This window comes from Penaeus vannamei, chromosome 17 (assembly GCF_042767895.1).
Source record: "Penaeus vannamei isolate JL-2024 chromosome 17, ASM4276789v1, whole genome shotgun sequence".
Taxonomy (NCBI): Eukaryota; Metazoa; Arthropoda; class Malacostraca; order Decapoda; family Penaeidae; genus Penaeus; species Penaeus vannamei.
The window spans coordinates 43,183,904-43,196,932 of record NC_091565.1 but is presented as its reverse complement, the minus strand read 5'-3'; the positions used below and the strand labels follow the sequence as shown (position 1 = coordinate 43,196,932).

Genomic DNA, 13,029 nt, shown 5'->3' with positions numbered 1-13,029 from the left:
AGGGGTCTTGGCGTGCGCCTCGTGTATTTGTTCATTGTGTTCGCAGTGCCGGTAAATAAGGAGCGTGCGTATGCCTGTGAGTTCAGGTTTAACGAGACAGGTGTCCTTGGGTGTAGGTCAGAGCGAGTGATCGACGAGAGCGGAGTTCTTTGCGTGTACCGGCAGCGCCTTCTGCCGTTCTCATGATTTGTGTTTCGACAGCGTCTGTTTGAAAGCGAGAACATTATCTCTCTCTCTCTCTCTCTCTCTCTCTCTCTCTCTCTCTCTCTCTCTCTCTCTCTCTCTCTCTCTCTCTCTCTCTCTCTCTCTCTCTCTTTTTGTGATTTATATATGTGAGGAAATCGGTTTGTTGACGCGTGCTTTGTTTTGGTCTTGTGCTTATTTAAAAAAATGTATAAACTATGCCCAGGTCCGTTATTTTAGTTATATTTTTTAGGATTTTGTTATAACGATGTGAACGTTACACCGCCATCAATATAATGGCTAATTCTTTCGTCTAATCTAAAGTCCGTGTGTTGAATTTCCGTGTTTAATGACTAATTCACTCCGCCGCCGTTCGTTCACAGATGAGGTTTACTGATTTCCACACAGACCCAGTCGAGATAAAACAACCTAACAACATAACGATCCACTTCCCTCTCGTCGCGACCCCAAAGCAGCCTTTCCCCCAAAACACGACTGCCACTCAATCATCATTATGCCTTGCCTCACTCGCCGCTGCAATTTGTCATGGGCTTTTGTACAAATAACATTACCATTACGCCATTACAGTTGGTGAGCGAGGCAGGGTTCGGGACGGCCGCGTGTTTCCCTACGTGGCTCACTACTTATCCACAGGTGAGTTCTATTCTCCTGTGTGACTCATTGCCTACAGGTAATTATCTATCTACAAGTGAGTCTTATTCCCCTATCTACAGGTGAGTCTTATTCCCCTATCTACAGGTGAGTCTTATTCCCCTATCTACAGGTGAGTCTTATTCCCCTATCTACAGGTGAGTCTTATTCCCCTATCTACAGGTGAGTCTTATTCCCCTATCTACAGGTGAATCTTATTCCCCTAGTGACCCACTACCGATCTACAGGTAATTTCTATACTATGTGACTCATTATCTATCTACAGGTGAGTTCTATTCTCCTAAGTTGCTCATTATCTATCTACAGGTGAGTTCTATTCTCCTATGTGACTCGCTACCTACAGGTAATTTCAATTCTCCCATGTGTCTCATTATCTATCTACAGGTGAGCTCTATTCTCCTACGTGGCTCATTATCTATCTACAGGTAAGTTCTGTAACTCCCCACCAACATTTTTTTTTGAAAGTGTATTGTCTCATTCCGTACCCTGGATGAAGTGTCCTTGGCTTCGGGTAAGATTTCTCACACTAGTTTACCTGTGGGTACGTTGGCTAGGTTGGGTTTCCTATTTGCATGTGCTTGGGTCGCGGTTCGAAACCTGCTTTTTGTTATTTTTTTTTTATAGACTGGGGTTTTCCGCCTTGGTTTCTTCTATTCTTCGAGATTTACTAATAATATGCATACATATTTTTGTTCCTGTGAAAGGTGATGCTCTCTGGATTGAATGACGTTTGTTTTGCTTGATCATGATAAAAGGCGAACGCTGTTTTTATATGATTTTTTTTTATTAGTTTTGACCGCTAATTATTATTTTTAAACTCATTATTTTTTCATTCTTGAACGGTATTTTTTTTAAAATCTTTTGATTATTTTTTCCTCTTAATTCCGCCTTTCAACTCGCTTTTTTTCTTTGACTCTGCTAAGATATTTTGACTCGTTATCTTTTCATTTACCTTTGTGTCCGCTTATATATGTACACACACACACACACACACACACACACACACACACAAGCACGCACACACACGCACACACACACACACACACATATATACATATATTTAAAACTTTATCCCATGCTGCAGGTGACATGCTCTACCCAGCTCATGAAGGAGAAGTGATGGTCAGTCGTCTCCTTGAGGAACTGACCCGACTTGACCTTGTAAATGACCTCCTTCACGCGAGGGGCCCCGGGATGCCCTCTCTGACCTCCTGCGTTCCGAGGTCATTTCAGCCATCGAGCGTGAGTTTATATACGGGTTTTGTATATTTATACGAGTTCAGGTGAATGGATGTGTGTGTCGGAGTTTCAGGTCGTGTGTGTGTGTGTGCGCGCGTTGTGTTTGTGTGTGTGTGTGTATGTTTGTGTATATGTATTGTGTTTGTCTGTGTGTGTTTCGTGTATGTATACAGTATGTATGTATGTGCATTTCATGCAGTGCAATATGCATCTTAAAGAAATAATGATACAAATATAAAGTATTAAACCTGAAATCGCCTTTGCTTGCCTGATTACATGCTTACTTGTTTAATCCATCTTGTTTGACCATCAGCCTATATTTACCTTTCTAAAAACGTTCACACGTTCGCCATTCCACTTCCACATTGCATATACATGTCTACACATTTAACTACTGCATTCCCTCTCTATTCCTGTCAAACGAACGTAGCAGATGTAAGCGGGAAAGCCTATGATTAAAGAAGATTAAGGAGAAGGAGAAGGGGAAAGGGAAGGGGAATGGGAAAGTGAAGGAAAAGGAGAAGGAGAGGGGGAAGGGGAAAGTGAAGAAGGAGAAGAAAAATAAAAATAAAGATAAGAATAAAAAGAAGAAAAATAAAGAAAAATAAAAAAGAAGAGGAAGAAGATAATAAAGTAAAACAACAAAAGAGACAGGAAAAAAAATTACATCTGATCCACCCTCCTTAATTCACACCTTCCCTGCGCCTTTCACGGTGCTGTTCTCATGACACCTCCCCTCCCCCTCCCTCCCTCCCTCCCCTTCTCCCCTTCTCCCTCCCTCCCCCCTCCCCCCACGCCATCTGTCTCTCAACCCGCTCTCTCGTTTCCGGGTCGCTCAGAACGGCGGCCGGAGGTTCACCCTCGGCGGCGGCGACGGGGACACCCTCAAAGTGCACACCCGCAGACGGCGCCGACTCTCCTTCGCGGGCCTGCTCACCCACATCCTCCCCGCCCACAACGGGTCCACCTCCTCCGTCTACCGCCCGCCCTCCAACAAGGTAACGTCGCGGGATGAATGGGGGGGCTTGGGGGGAGGGGGGCCCTGGCGGTTGTGTGTGTGTGTGTGTGTGTGTGTGTGTGTGTGTGTGTGTGTGTGTGTGTGTGTGTGTGTGTGTGTGTGTGTGTGTGTTCGTGCGTGCGTGCGTGTGTGGGCGATCGGGTGAAGGGATTAGGGTGTGATTGGGAGGGTGACTGGTGGGTTTGTGTTTATCTTTTATTATAATTTTTTTACGAGGGAATTTCACCGATGATGGAGATGTTATACAATAAAGAGCCAACGTGACGCATCATCATTAAACGAATAAAAACATCCAGTCTTCACCCGGCGCGGTCAAGGCCTCTCCGGAGTGACTGCCGAGTGACAGCGAACAATGACAGCCGTGACATGACGCCGTTGGCCTCGTTGCAGGGCACGACGCTGGTGGTGGTGACGTGCTCCCTGCACCGCGCCACGGAGGTCACGGTGCACGGGCCGGCGGACTCCCTGCGGAGCCTGTTCCCGGGGACGCCCGTGCTCACCAGCGACGCCACGTACCCGCTGCTCGACTCGCGCGCCTCCCCGAGGGACGTGGCCGCCTCGGACCTGCTGGCGGCGCTCAGGGAGAAGGGGTACTCGTCCACCGTCAGGTAGGTCCTCGGGCGCAAGGTGGTTGCTCCTTTCGTGTTTTTGATGGATTGATTGATAAGAAATGTAATTCTAGAACCCAATGCATTCAGAGCTGGAGATGTGCAAGCAAGACTACTGTCATTCCTGCAATAATCGCTCGGACATCCTGCACACTTGACGACTTGCTCTTCCTGCAGGTCGTCCTGGGTGGTGCCTCACACAGGGGCGCTCGTGACGCAGTGGCTGGTGTACCGCCGCCGGGGAGGCTGGGGCGGGGGCGGGGGCGGGGGCGTCGGAAGCAGCAGGACCCTCCCCTCCTCGAAGCGGTCTCTGCACCACGCCGCGTCCACCAGCAACGTCCTGAGCGCCAGCACGGAGGGCGGAGGAGGCCTGGCCGAGGGCGCCGGGGCAGGAGGCACGCTCAGGCACCGGCTGAGGAACCGCAGCAAGTCCATCATGAGTCTGGCCGCGGAGCATCGGCCGACGCTCACGCTCAAGCGCATCCTCAGCGTGCTTCTCTGAGTCTCACCTCTTGGCTCTCCAGGGCCCGGGATCCTCGTCGCCTCTTGGCTCTCCAGGGCCCGGGATCCTCGTCGCCTCTTGGCTCTCCAGGGCCCGGGATCCTCGTCGCCTCTTGGCTCTCCAGCGCCCGGGATCCTCGTCGCCTCTTGGCTCTCCAGGGCCCGGGATCCTCGTCGCCACGGCTTCACTTCACATCAACATCCAACCCCCCCCCCCCCGTTTCCCAGATGCCCAGCCTTCGGGGCCCGAGAGTGACCTCTCTTTCCACGAGCCACAGCATCCACGAGCGGGACATCGCGTGGGACATCCTCCTCCGCCCTCCTCTCGCACCAGGGGCGTCCTCATCTCCCGGGTGAGGATGTCAGTCGTCGTGACGTCAGTACGAAAGCTCTTCAGATGTATAAGAGTTTTTTCAGTACGGTTTTTCAGTGTGATCTTACCTATTTTTTTTCAATTATTTTGTCCTCGAATGCGAAATGAAAAGGTATCAGGAGGACAAAAAACGAGGAATAAATGGGGGAAGTAGAGAGAAATCCATGACAGGTATTTCTGCGACTCCAGCCACGTTACCAAACAGAACCTGTTTAGCAACAAGGTCTATATAAATGGACCTTGTTTACCAACGCGACGCTCACGTGTTATTGGCTCGCGTTGCCAGCGCAAGTCAATGATTTAATTATATGTACTTTATTTGCTGTTTGAATTTCTTCGTGACTTGATCTGTCTCCTTGTAATAAGTATTACCTGTATTATTATCATTACTTTTTGTAAATTGAAGATTCATTGGCAGGTATCATATAAACTTAAGGCAGAAGAAACATCCTTGGTAAAGTCCCTTGAAACCATTATAAATTGCTTTACAAACGTTTTCATTTGAGATGTCACGGTAACGGACGAGAAGCCACTGCCGAAGTCGTTGTGATATTTATATATATATAAATATTTGGTGTCTTTTTTATATAAAGCTGCCAAAATGACCGTAGGATTACTATTTGTATATAAAATGGAAAAATACGACGCCAGATACATTATATACAACTGCAGTGTAGATTTAATAAAGTAAGAATACCGCAGAGGGTATATATATATATATATATATATATATATATATATATATATATATATATATATATATATATATATATATATATATATACACACATGTTTTCTAGATGTTTCCCTCAGGTCGTGTTCCTGTGTGTGAAGAGCGGCGCCCTCGTCTGACATACATATCTTAATGAAATAAACACAGTAACCGACCTGACTTTTTTTTTGCTTTTAATTCCTTTAGGATATTGCAGAAAAAAAATGCATAAAAAGAAAAGAAGAAAAAACTCGAACATAGAGCCAAAAATCGAGTGAAGAAAGGTAAAAAAACAAACAATAAAATATACTTGATATAAAAAGGTAAAAAAATAATAATAATAATAAAACACGCAAGTAAAAAAAAAAAAAAAAAAAATCCGAGTAAATAAAGAAGAATGACTCCGCCAAACCAAACACTCGAGTAAACCAGAAAACCCAAATACAAGCGCGGGTTCGGAGTCGCCGCCAAGAGCCGTCGCCACGTACCTCGGAGATGGCTCCAGCGCAGGGGGTGTTCTCCGCCTCGATCGTGAAGTCGCTGCCCTCCACCAGCGTGTACGAGCACTTGCCCATGAAGTCGTAGTGGCGGCCGTCGAAGGTCGTGTAATGGGGGTCGCCCACCACGGCGCACCGAGACCCACACTTGACCTCCGTGCACACCCACGCCCCGCCCAGACACGTGCTGTGGAGAGCGACGGGGAACGGTCAGGGAGCAAGAAGGGCGTGCGTCGAATGCAGAGCCGCTGGGTTGGTTTCGGACTCTGTGTGTGTGTGTGTGTGTGTGTGTGTGTGTGTGTGTGTGTGTGTGTGTGTGTGTGTGTGTGTGTGTGTGTGAGCGTGTGTGTGTGCGCACGCGCGCGTGTCCATCTATCAATCTCCCTCCCTCCCTCCTATCCCTTAAACCTACCCCCCCCCCACACACACACACTCAACCCCAACCCCCAAACCAAAACAGCGCCAGACCAACACGCGAACCCACCACGAATTGCAGTCGTTGGGGATGGTCTCGCCGGGCCCGTAGTCCTTGTTGTGGAAGGTGCAGGGGCAGTCCTCGGCTCGGATGCACTTGCCGCCGTGCAGGAGCAGGCCGGAGGGGCAGTCGCAGCCCTCGACGCAGAACTTGGGCCGGAGGTCGTCGGAGGGCTGGCCGCAGCGGGGCTGGATGGCCGACATGCACGGGTTGTACTCCATGCCGCGCGGACACTCCATGGCTGAGGGAGGATTTCATTCGTTGAGGATAGAGGAAGAAAGAAGAGAAGGAGAAGAGGGGAGAGTGAAAAGGATAGAGGGAGGAAGAGAGAAGTGGAGAGAATAGAGGGAGGAAGAGAGGAGAGAAGAGGGGAGGGTGAAAAGGATAGAGGGAGGAAGAGAGAAGTGGAGAGAATAGAGGGAGGAAGAGAGGAGAGAAGAGAGGAGAGTGAAAAGGATAGAGGGAGGAAGAGAGAGGTGGAGAGAATAGAGGGAGGAAGAGAGGAGAGAAGAGGGGAGGGTGAAAAGGATAGAGGGAGGAAGAGAGAGGTGGAGAGAATAGAGGGAGGAAGAGAGGAGAGAAGAGAGGAGAGTGAAAAGGATAGTTTACTCGGAGGAAGACTTCGTTCATGTTTATTTGAGGAGGAAGACATTTTTATTGTTTATTATTATTATCATTATCATATATATATTTTTGCGGACATTATCTATTATCATTATTACCATTTTTTTGAGGTAGGCTATATCTATTGCGGGGCATTATTGACACTTCTACATATACTCTCATTTATTTACTGGTTTTTAGACGAAGGGAAAATGAAGAGTTTGTGGTATTACATTGCTGCTGCATTTGCATTCGAATTCACTGGTGTGACTTTCTTATCGGGAAACGCTTTGACTTTTTTCTTTTACTTTAAAAAAAGAATAACAACCAAAGCCCTCAATTACTATACCTGCTGGAACCATAAGGAAAGAAAAAAAGGAAGATGGAAAAGAATATGCTCAACCTTAAAAAATCTATCTATCTACATCACGTATATCTCTATATCTATATCTACCTCTCTACATAACCGTATTGAAAAAAAACTACAGTATAAATACAAATAAGAATACATAAATTCCTCAACCCCCCTCCTCTCTCTCTCTCTCTCTCTCTCCCTCCCTCCCTCCCTCTCCCTCCCTCCCTCCCTCCCTCTCTCTCTCTCCAGAAATCAGACCCATCCAACACGAAGCGTCCAGCCCCGGGTCTTACGGCAGAGTCCGGGCGCCCTCCATCCCTCAGGCAGGTCGACGCCTTGGCTGGTGCACTCCCTGAAGAAGGCGGAGAAGGACTCGCACGCACAGCCCTCCCGGTCGTCACTCTCGCAGCCGCAGTAGTCCCATTTACAGGCCGATACGAAGGGATCCACGTCCACGACCTGTGCGGAGTGAATTTTGTCTTATTTTCATTTTAGGTTTATTATTCGTTTATCTTTTGGTTTTGTCTGCGTTCGGGGGAGATCGTGGCTTTTAAAATTTCGGAGGTTGGGATTGGGTGATGCTTCTTGCTAGAGGGAAGCGATGGGATGAATATTAACACATTTCTCTCTCTTTTGCAACGAATTTAGTCGTATTAATCTCATTTTCTTTGATCTACACTTCTCTTTTATCTTTAACTTTTATCCTTTTTATAGCTTTCCTTTTTTCTCAACTCATCACTTCTCTCTAAATCAAGCCATGCACCGTAATCTAAATTTCGAGAGGGAAGCCACTCACCTGACGACAGGGTTCGAACTTGGGGTCATCGCGAAGCCTCGAGCAGAAGTCAGTGGCTTGCGAGGAGACCGGCCGGCGCCCGCAAGGGTTCTTGATCATGGGCTGGCCGAGGCACTGGTCTGGGGAGGAAAGAACATGCTTGATATATACTGTTTTTTATATTACAATAGCATGAAATGTATTGATGTTTATAATTCTGATGAATGAATTAAAATTATATAACTATAGACAGATATAAGAAAATGTAGAATATTCACAGGGTAAAACATTCGTGATTAAAAAAAAGAATAATCAAAAGGTGCACTCCCTACCACCGTAACACCTTCAAAGAAAACGGGAAAAAAACTAGGTAAGCTATGACAGAAAACGAAAAACCTCAAGGGTTGACTATGACAAAAAACGGGAAACTTCAAGGGGGCCAGACTGTAGAGTATTTTTCTTGCGCGGGGAATATTACATTTTTTCATGCGCAGAAAGCATCATTTTGTCTACAGTTGCGCGGACGTATCTACGGACGGATGATTAAACAAGTCCGATGAACGGTCAATAGAATTTTATACGCGGAAGATGATTTAAAAAAGAACTAAGCGTGCGCGGAAAGTTACCTGAGAACTACAGAATTTGACCAAATTCCCCGCGCAGACCAAACTCTACAGTCTGGCAAGGGTTTTTTTTTAGTACTATACTATTACGCCCTTACCACCGATGGTTTTCGACTGCCAAGCTTGAAGGAAGGAACTCAAACTATCCTCCGTTCTGCCATCGGAATAACCCCAGTCGTTCTCCTTGTTGCCGTCTCGTCGTCCACAGAGTCCAGAAGTCCTGTTCCAGAGGAGCTCGTTCACTTCCGTTATAACTGTGTTCTGCGAGGAAAATTTTTGTAAGGTTTAATTAGGCAAATATTTACGCAACTCGTCTTTTCTTCTGCATTTCCCGTTCTTTTACTCTAGTAAGCTTCTTCATCTCTTTTCTTGTCGTCCTTATTATTGTCACATTTATCATCATCTCCTTCCTCGTTCTCTTTCATCTCCTCCTGCTCACCAACATCATCAAACCACCTCATCACCATATCACCATCACTATCCCCATCACCATCACCCTCAATCTCCTGCACATCACCATCACCACCATCAACCCTTCATCCCCTTTCTCCCACCCCATTCTTCCCCTCCCTCCCTCCCCCTCCCCCTCCCCCTCTACCCCTCATCCCGTTCCCCTCACCTTCATATCCCACTTCAGGGTGAGTCCGATTGCGTCGACCTTGAGCAGGACGTAGTGAGCCACGCGTTCGGACACGACCCCGTTCATCTGGCCCGGGATGGCGAGGTTCGTCTCGTGGTACTCGAGGCTCGGCTGGCCGGACTCTGCAGGGGAGGGGGGAGGGGGGTAAGGCACTGGCCACTTAGAAGATGGTCAAGGAGGAATGGAAATGGAAAAAAGAGGGGTATTATATATATATATATATATATATATATATATATATATATATATATATATATATATATATATATATATATATATATATATATATATATATATATATATATATATATATATATATATATATATAATCAGTCATTTGAATAGGAACAGAAAGAACAAAAGGGGTATTATATATATAAATAACCAGTTATTTGAAAAATCGAAATTATTAGTGCTTATTAGAATAGAGTTAAAGAAAGAATGAATACAGAATGAAACGAAAAGAAAACAAAGCAAAGCACAGGAAGCTGATATTTTCCAATCAGAGATAACACAAAAGATCCAAACAAAGAAACAAAATAGAAAATCGAAAGAAAACGAAAAAAATATATCACACATAAATAAACAATTTTTATACTATACACGGGTCTCAGAAAGACTCGATAAACACTCCAGAAAGACTCAAGTAACACTCCAGTCAAGTAACATTCCAGAAAGACTCAAGTGACACATCGAAAGGACACAAGCAACACACCAGAAAGAGTCAAGTAGCACTTCGAAAAGACTCAAGTAACACTCGAGAAAGAACGAACCACGACCCTCGCCCTCACCCGTGTTCTGAAGGACGTATTCTTCATCGTCAAGGAATAGATGGATGGCCTTGGAGCACGAGGAGCCTGTGCAGTCATCCTTGGACTTGAGGTTGACGCTGAAGGTGCCGTGGGTGGAGTCCTGCAGGAGGGTGAAGGGACACGAGCTCTCGAAGCTGTAGGAGGCGGGGGAGGGGAGGGGGGAGAAGGAGGAGGTCAGAATGAGCTTCCTGCCAGGAGATCGGTCAGCCGAAAATGGAAATCTCACATGCGCTTGCTCAGGTGCACAGATAGATACACATGCAGCCACAACCACACCTACATTCCCACACACAAATACTCCCATACCTACAAAAAACACCCCAACCCCACACCTCCACAGACAAACACACAAACGCCACACCCACAAGAAACACACATATATCCCCACCCCAACTCCCCCACACACAAATCCCTCCAAAATCCCCGCACGCAAACATCCCCAACCGTCCACATCCCCACGTCCATACACCCCACACACACGCCCCCACCCTTCACCCCTCACCTCATACACACAACCCTCTAAAACACACCCAACTCATTCAGATCTAAACAAATGTTGTATCACTTCCTGCAAACACACACACACACACACACACACTCAAACACTCATACTCACCCAAACTCTCACTCACTCACAGACACACACACACACAAACAGCCAAACACACACACACACACACAAACAGCCAAACACACACACACACAAACAGCCAAACACACACAAACAGCCAAACACACACACACAAACAGCCAAACACACACACACACAAACAGCCAAACACACACACACACAAACATACCTGTAAACCCTTCCATCGAAGGACTTGTAGTGAGAGCCCGACCAGGTGAAGCAGACGCCCGGGGACTTCCTGATGTACTCCGTGGTGGTGAAGACGAAGCCGGGAGGGTAAGTCCCCGTCGAGATGTCTTGGGCCCCGGGAGTCACGACGAGGAACCCTGGGGGTGAGGGTAGGGGGGGGGGGTGTCATGAGAGCTCTAGGGTTTTTGTGTTCGCGCTGCGTTGGAATTCATTCTTATTTATTATTTTTTTTATTTTTTTTTGCTGGGCATTGCTGTTGTGTCTCTCTTGCCCGTTTGTTTCTCTCTCTATATAAATGTCTACCTATCTGTATCTATCTAAATAGCTCTCCTTCTCCCCCCCCTCTCTCTCTTTCTCTCTCTATGTCTATCTATCTATCTATCTATCTATCTATCTATATACACACACGTATATTTATGTATATATATATGTATATGCATCCATACACACATATATATATATATATATATATATATATATATATATATATATATATATATATATATATATATACATACATATATATATATATATATATATATATATATATATATATATATATATATATATATATATATATATATATATATATATATATATATATATACATATATATATATATATATATATATATATATATATATATATATATATATATATATATATATATATATATATGCATATATTCATATATATATATATATATATATATATATATATATATATATATATGTATATATATGTATATACATACATATATATACGGCCCCTCCCCCCTCCCCCCTCCCTCGCGCTCACCGTAGTCGCAGTTGGGGATGGGCGAGGGCGACCAGAGGCCCGTGGCGTAGTCGCACTTGTAGAAGTCCTCGGCGGGGAACTCGAAGTCCGCCTCGGGGGGGCACCAGAAGGCGCAGCCGAAGTCCATCCCTTCGCCCGAACAGTTGTAGCCTCCCTTGAAGCCCAGTTTCTTGGGGTCGCAGTTGGAGGTGGCTGAAAGGGGCGTGTTGGTTGGGTGTGGTCGCTCATTGCGGGCCGCCAGGTTAAGGTCTTGGTGTTCGTTTGTTAGTTTATAGTTGGGTTTCTTTATGTATCTATTGTGGTGTGTGTGTGTGTGTGTGTGTGTGTATATATATATATATATATATATATATATATATATATATATATATATATATATATATATATATATATATAAAATTTTATCTGCTTAATGAATTACATTTATTTCTTAATCTATTTATCCAATCAATTATACATCCATTAACTTATCTATTAATCGGCACTTACGCTCTTGCACCCCAGTGGCAGTCGGTACTTACGGTACTGGCACAGTTCGCCCCGGAAGTCGACGGTGCATTGACACATGTCAGGCGCTATGCAACGGCCGCCATTCTCGCAGGCGGGGTCACATGCAGCTGCAACAGGAGACAGCTGATTATTTTCCGTGTGATGCGAGGTGGTGTGATGTGGTATGATATGGTGTCGCGTGGTGTGATATGGTGTGGTTTGATTTGGCTTGGTATGATGTGGTGTGGTATAGTTTAATATGGTGTAATGTTATATGTTGTGGTGTGATATGGTTTGGCATAATATGATGTGAACTGACGTTGATGTGACCAACGTGACGATGTGACATGAATTATGGGACATGTGACATGAACCGACATGCTATATAAAGCAAAATGTTTCGATATAGCCTAGTCTGTGTTCTTATTTCTATGTCCTTTGTTAATAATTTGATACGTTTTTGATGTTCTGGGGCATGTCGAGTCAGCTCAGGTCAGCAACAACAATACAGCCTCCCTACCTTTGACCATTACTTTAGCGTTAAAACAACATCCACAACACAGCCACAACACTTCGAGCCATAACTTAAGGAAAAAAAACAACAACACCTTCTGCTACAATATCCACAACTCATCCAAAACGCAACCACATCTCACCCACAACACTTTCACCCATAACACCTCACCCAGTAACTTCCTTCACAACACCTTCAGCCACAACTTGCGCACACACCCCGCCAACCACACATCCACACCCCGCCAACCACACATCCACACCCCAGCCACAACACACCCAGCGGCGACCTCCTCCACCCCGACTTACGCTCGCAGTCTGGG

At 45.5% G+C, this 13,029-nt stretch overlaps 2 protein-coding genes across 8 annotated transcripts in view; one reads left to right on the top strand and one right to left on the bottom strand.

The window, feature by feature from the left end:
* Nucleotides 1–5,479, top strand: part of LOC113824184 (uncharacterized) — a 14,394-nt gene extending 8,915 nt beyond the window's left edge. The window contains exons 2-6 of the mRNA XM_070132349.1: nucleotides 772–837; nucleotides 1,940–2,097; nucleotides 2,934–3,092; nucleotides 3,503–3,720; nucleotides 3,898–5,479. Of these exons, the coding sequence (XP_069988450.1) occupies nucleotides 772–837; nucleotides 1,940–2,097; nucleotides 2,934–3,092; nucleotides 3,503–3,720; nucleotides 3,898–4,222 (926 nt within the window). The 3' untranslated portion in view covers nucleotides 4,223–5,479. The remainder of the gene's footprint in view (nucleotides 1–771; nucleotides 838–1,939; nucleotides 2,098–2,933; nucleotides 3,093–3,502; nucleotides 3,721–3,897) is intronic.
* Nucleotides 1–13,029, bottom strand: part of Hml (hemolectin) — a 121,725-nt gene that overhangs the window by 91,751 nt on the left and 16,945 nt on the right. For all 7 annotated transcript variants that reach the window (XM_070132350.1, XM_070132351.1, XM_070132352.1 and 4 more), the window contains 11 exons: nucleotides 13,016–13,029; nucleotides 12,226–12,321; nucleotides 11,705–11,896; nucleotides 10,887–11,043; nucleotides 10,066–10,220; nucleotides 9,254–9,396; nucleotides 8,733–8,895; nucleotides 8,033–8,151; nucleotides 7,530–7,695; nucleotides 6,288–6,519; nucleotides 5,795–5,990 (listed from right to left, as the gene is read on the bottom strand). The exon at nucleotides 13,016–13,029 is cut by the window's right edge and continues 114 nt beyond it. In XM_070132350.1, coding sequence (XP_069988451.1) covers nucleotides 5,795–5,990; nucleotides 6,288–6,519; nucleotides 7,530–7,695; nucleotides 8,033–8,151; nucleotides 8,733–8,895; nucleotides 9,254–9,396; nucleotides 10,066–10,220; nucleotides 10,887–11,043; nucleotides 11,705–11,896; nucleotides 12,226–12,321; nucleotides 13,016–13,029 — 1,633 coding nt within the window. The remainder of the gene's footprint in view (nucleotides 1–5,794; nucleotides 5,991–6,287; nucleotides 6,520–7,529; nucleotides 7,696–8,032; nucleotides 8,152–8,732; nucleotides 8,896–9,253; nucleotides 9,397–10,065; nucleotides 10,221–10,886; nucleotides 11,044–11,704; nucleotides 11,897–12,225; nucleotides 12,322–13,015) is intronic.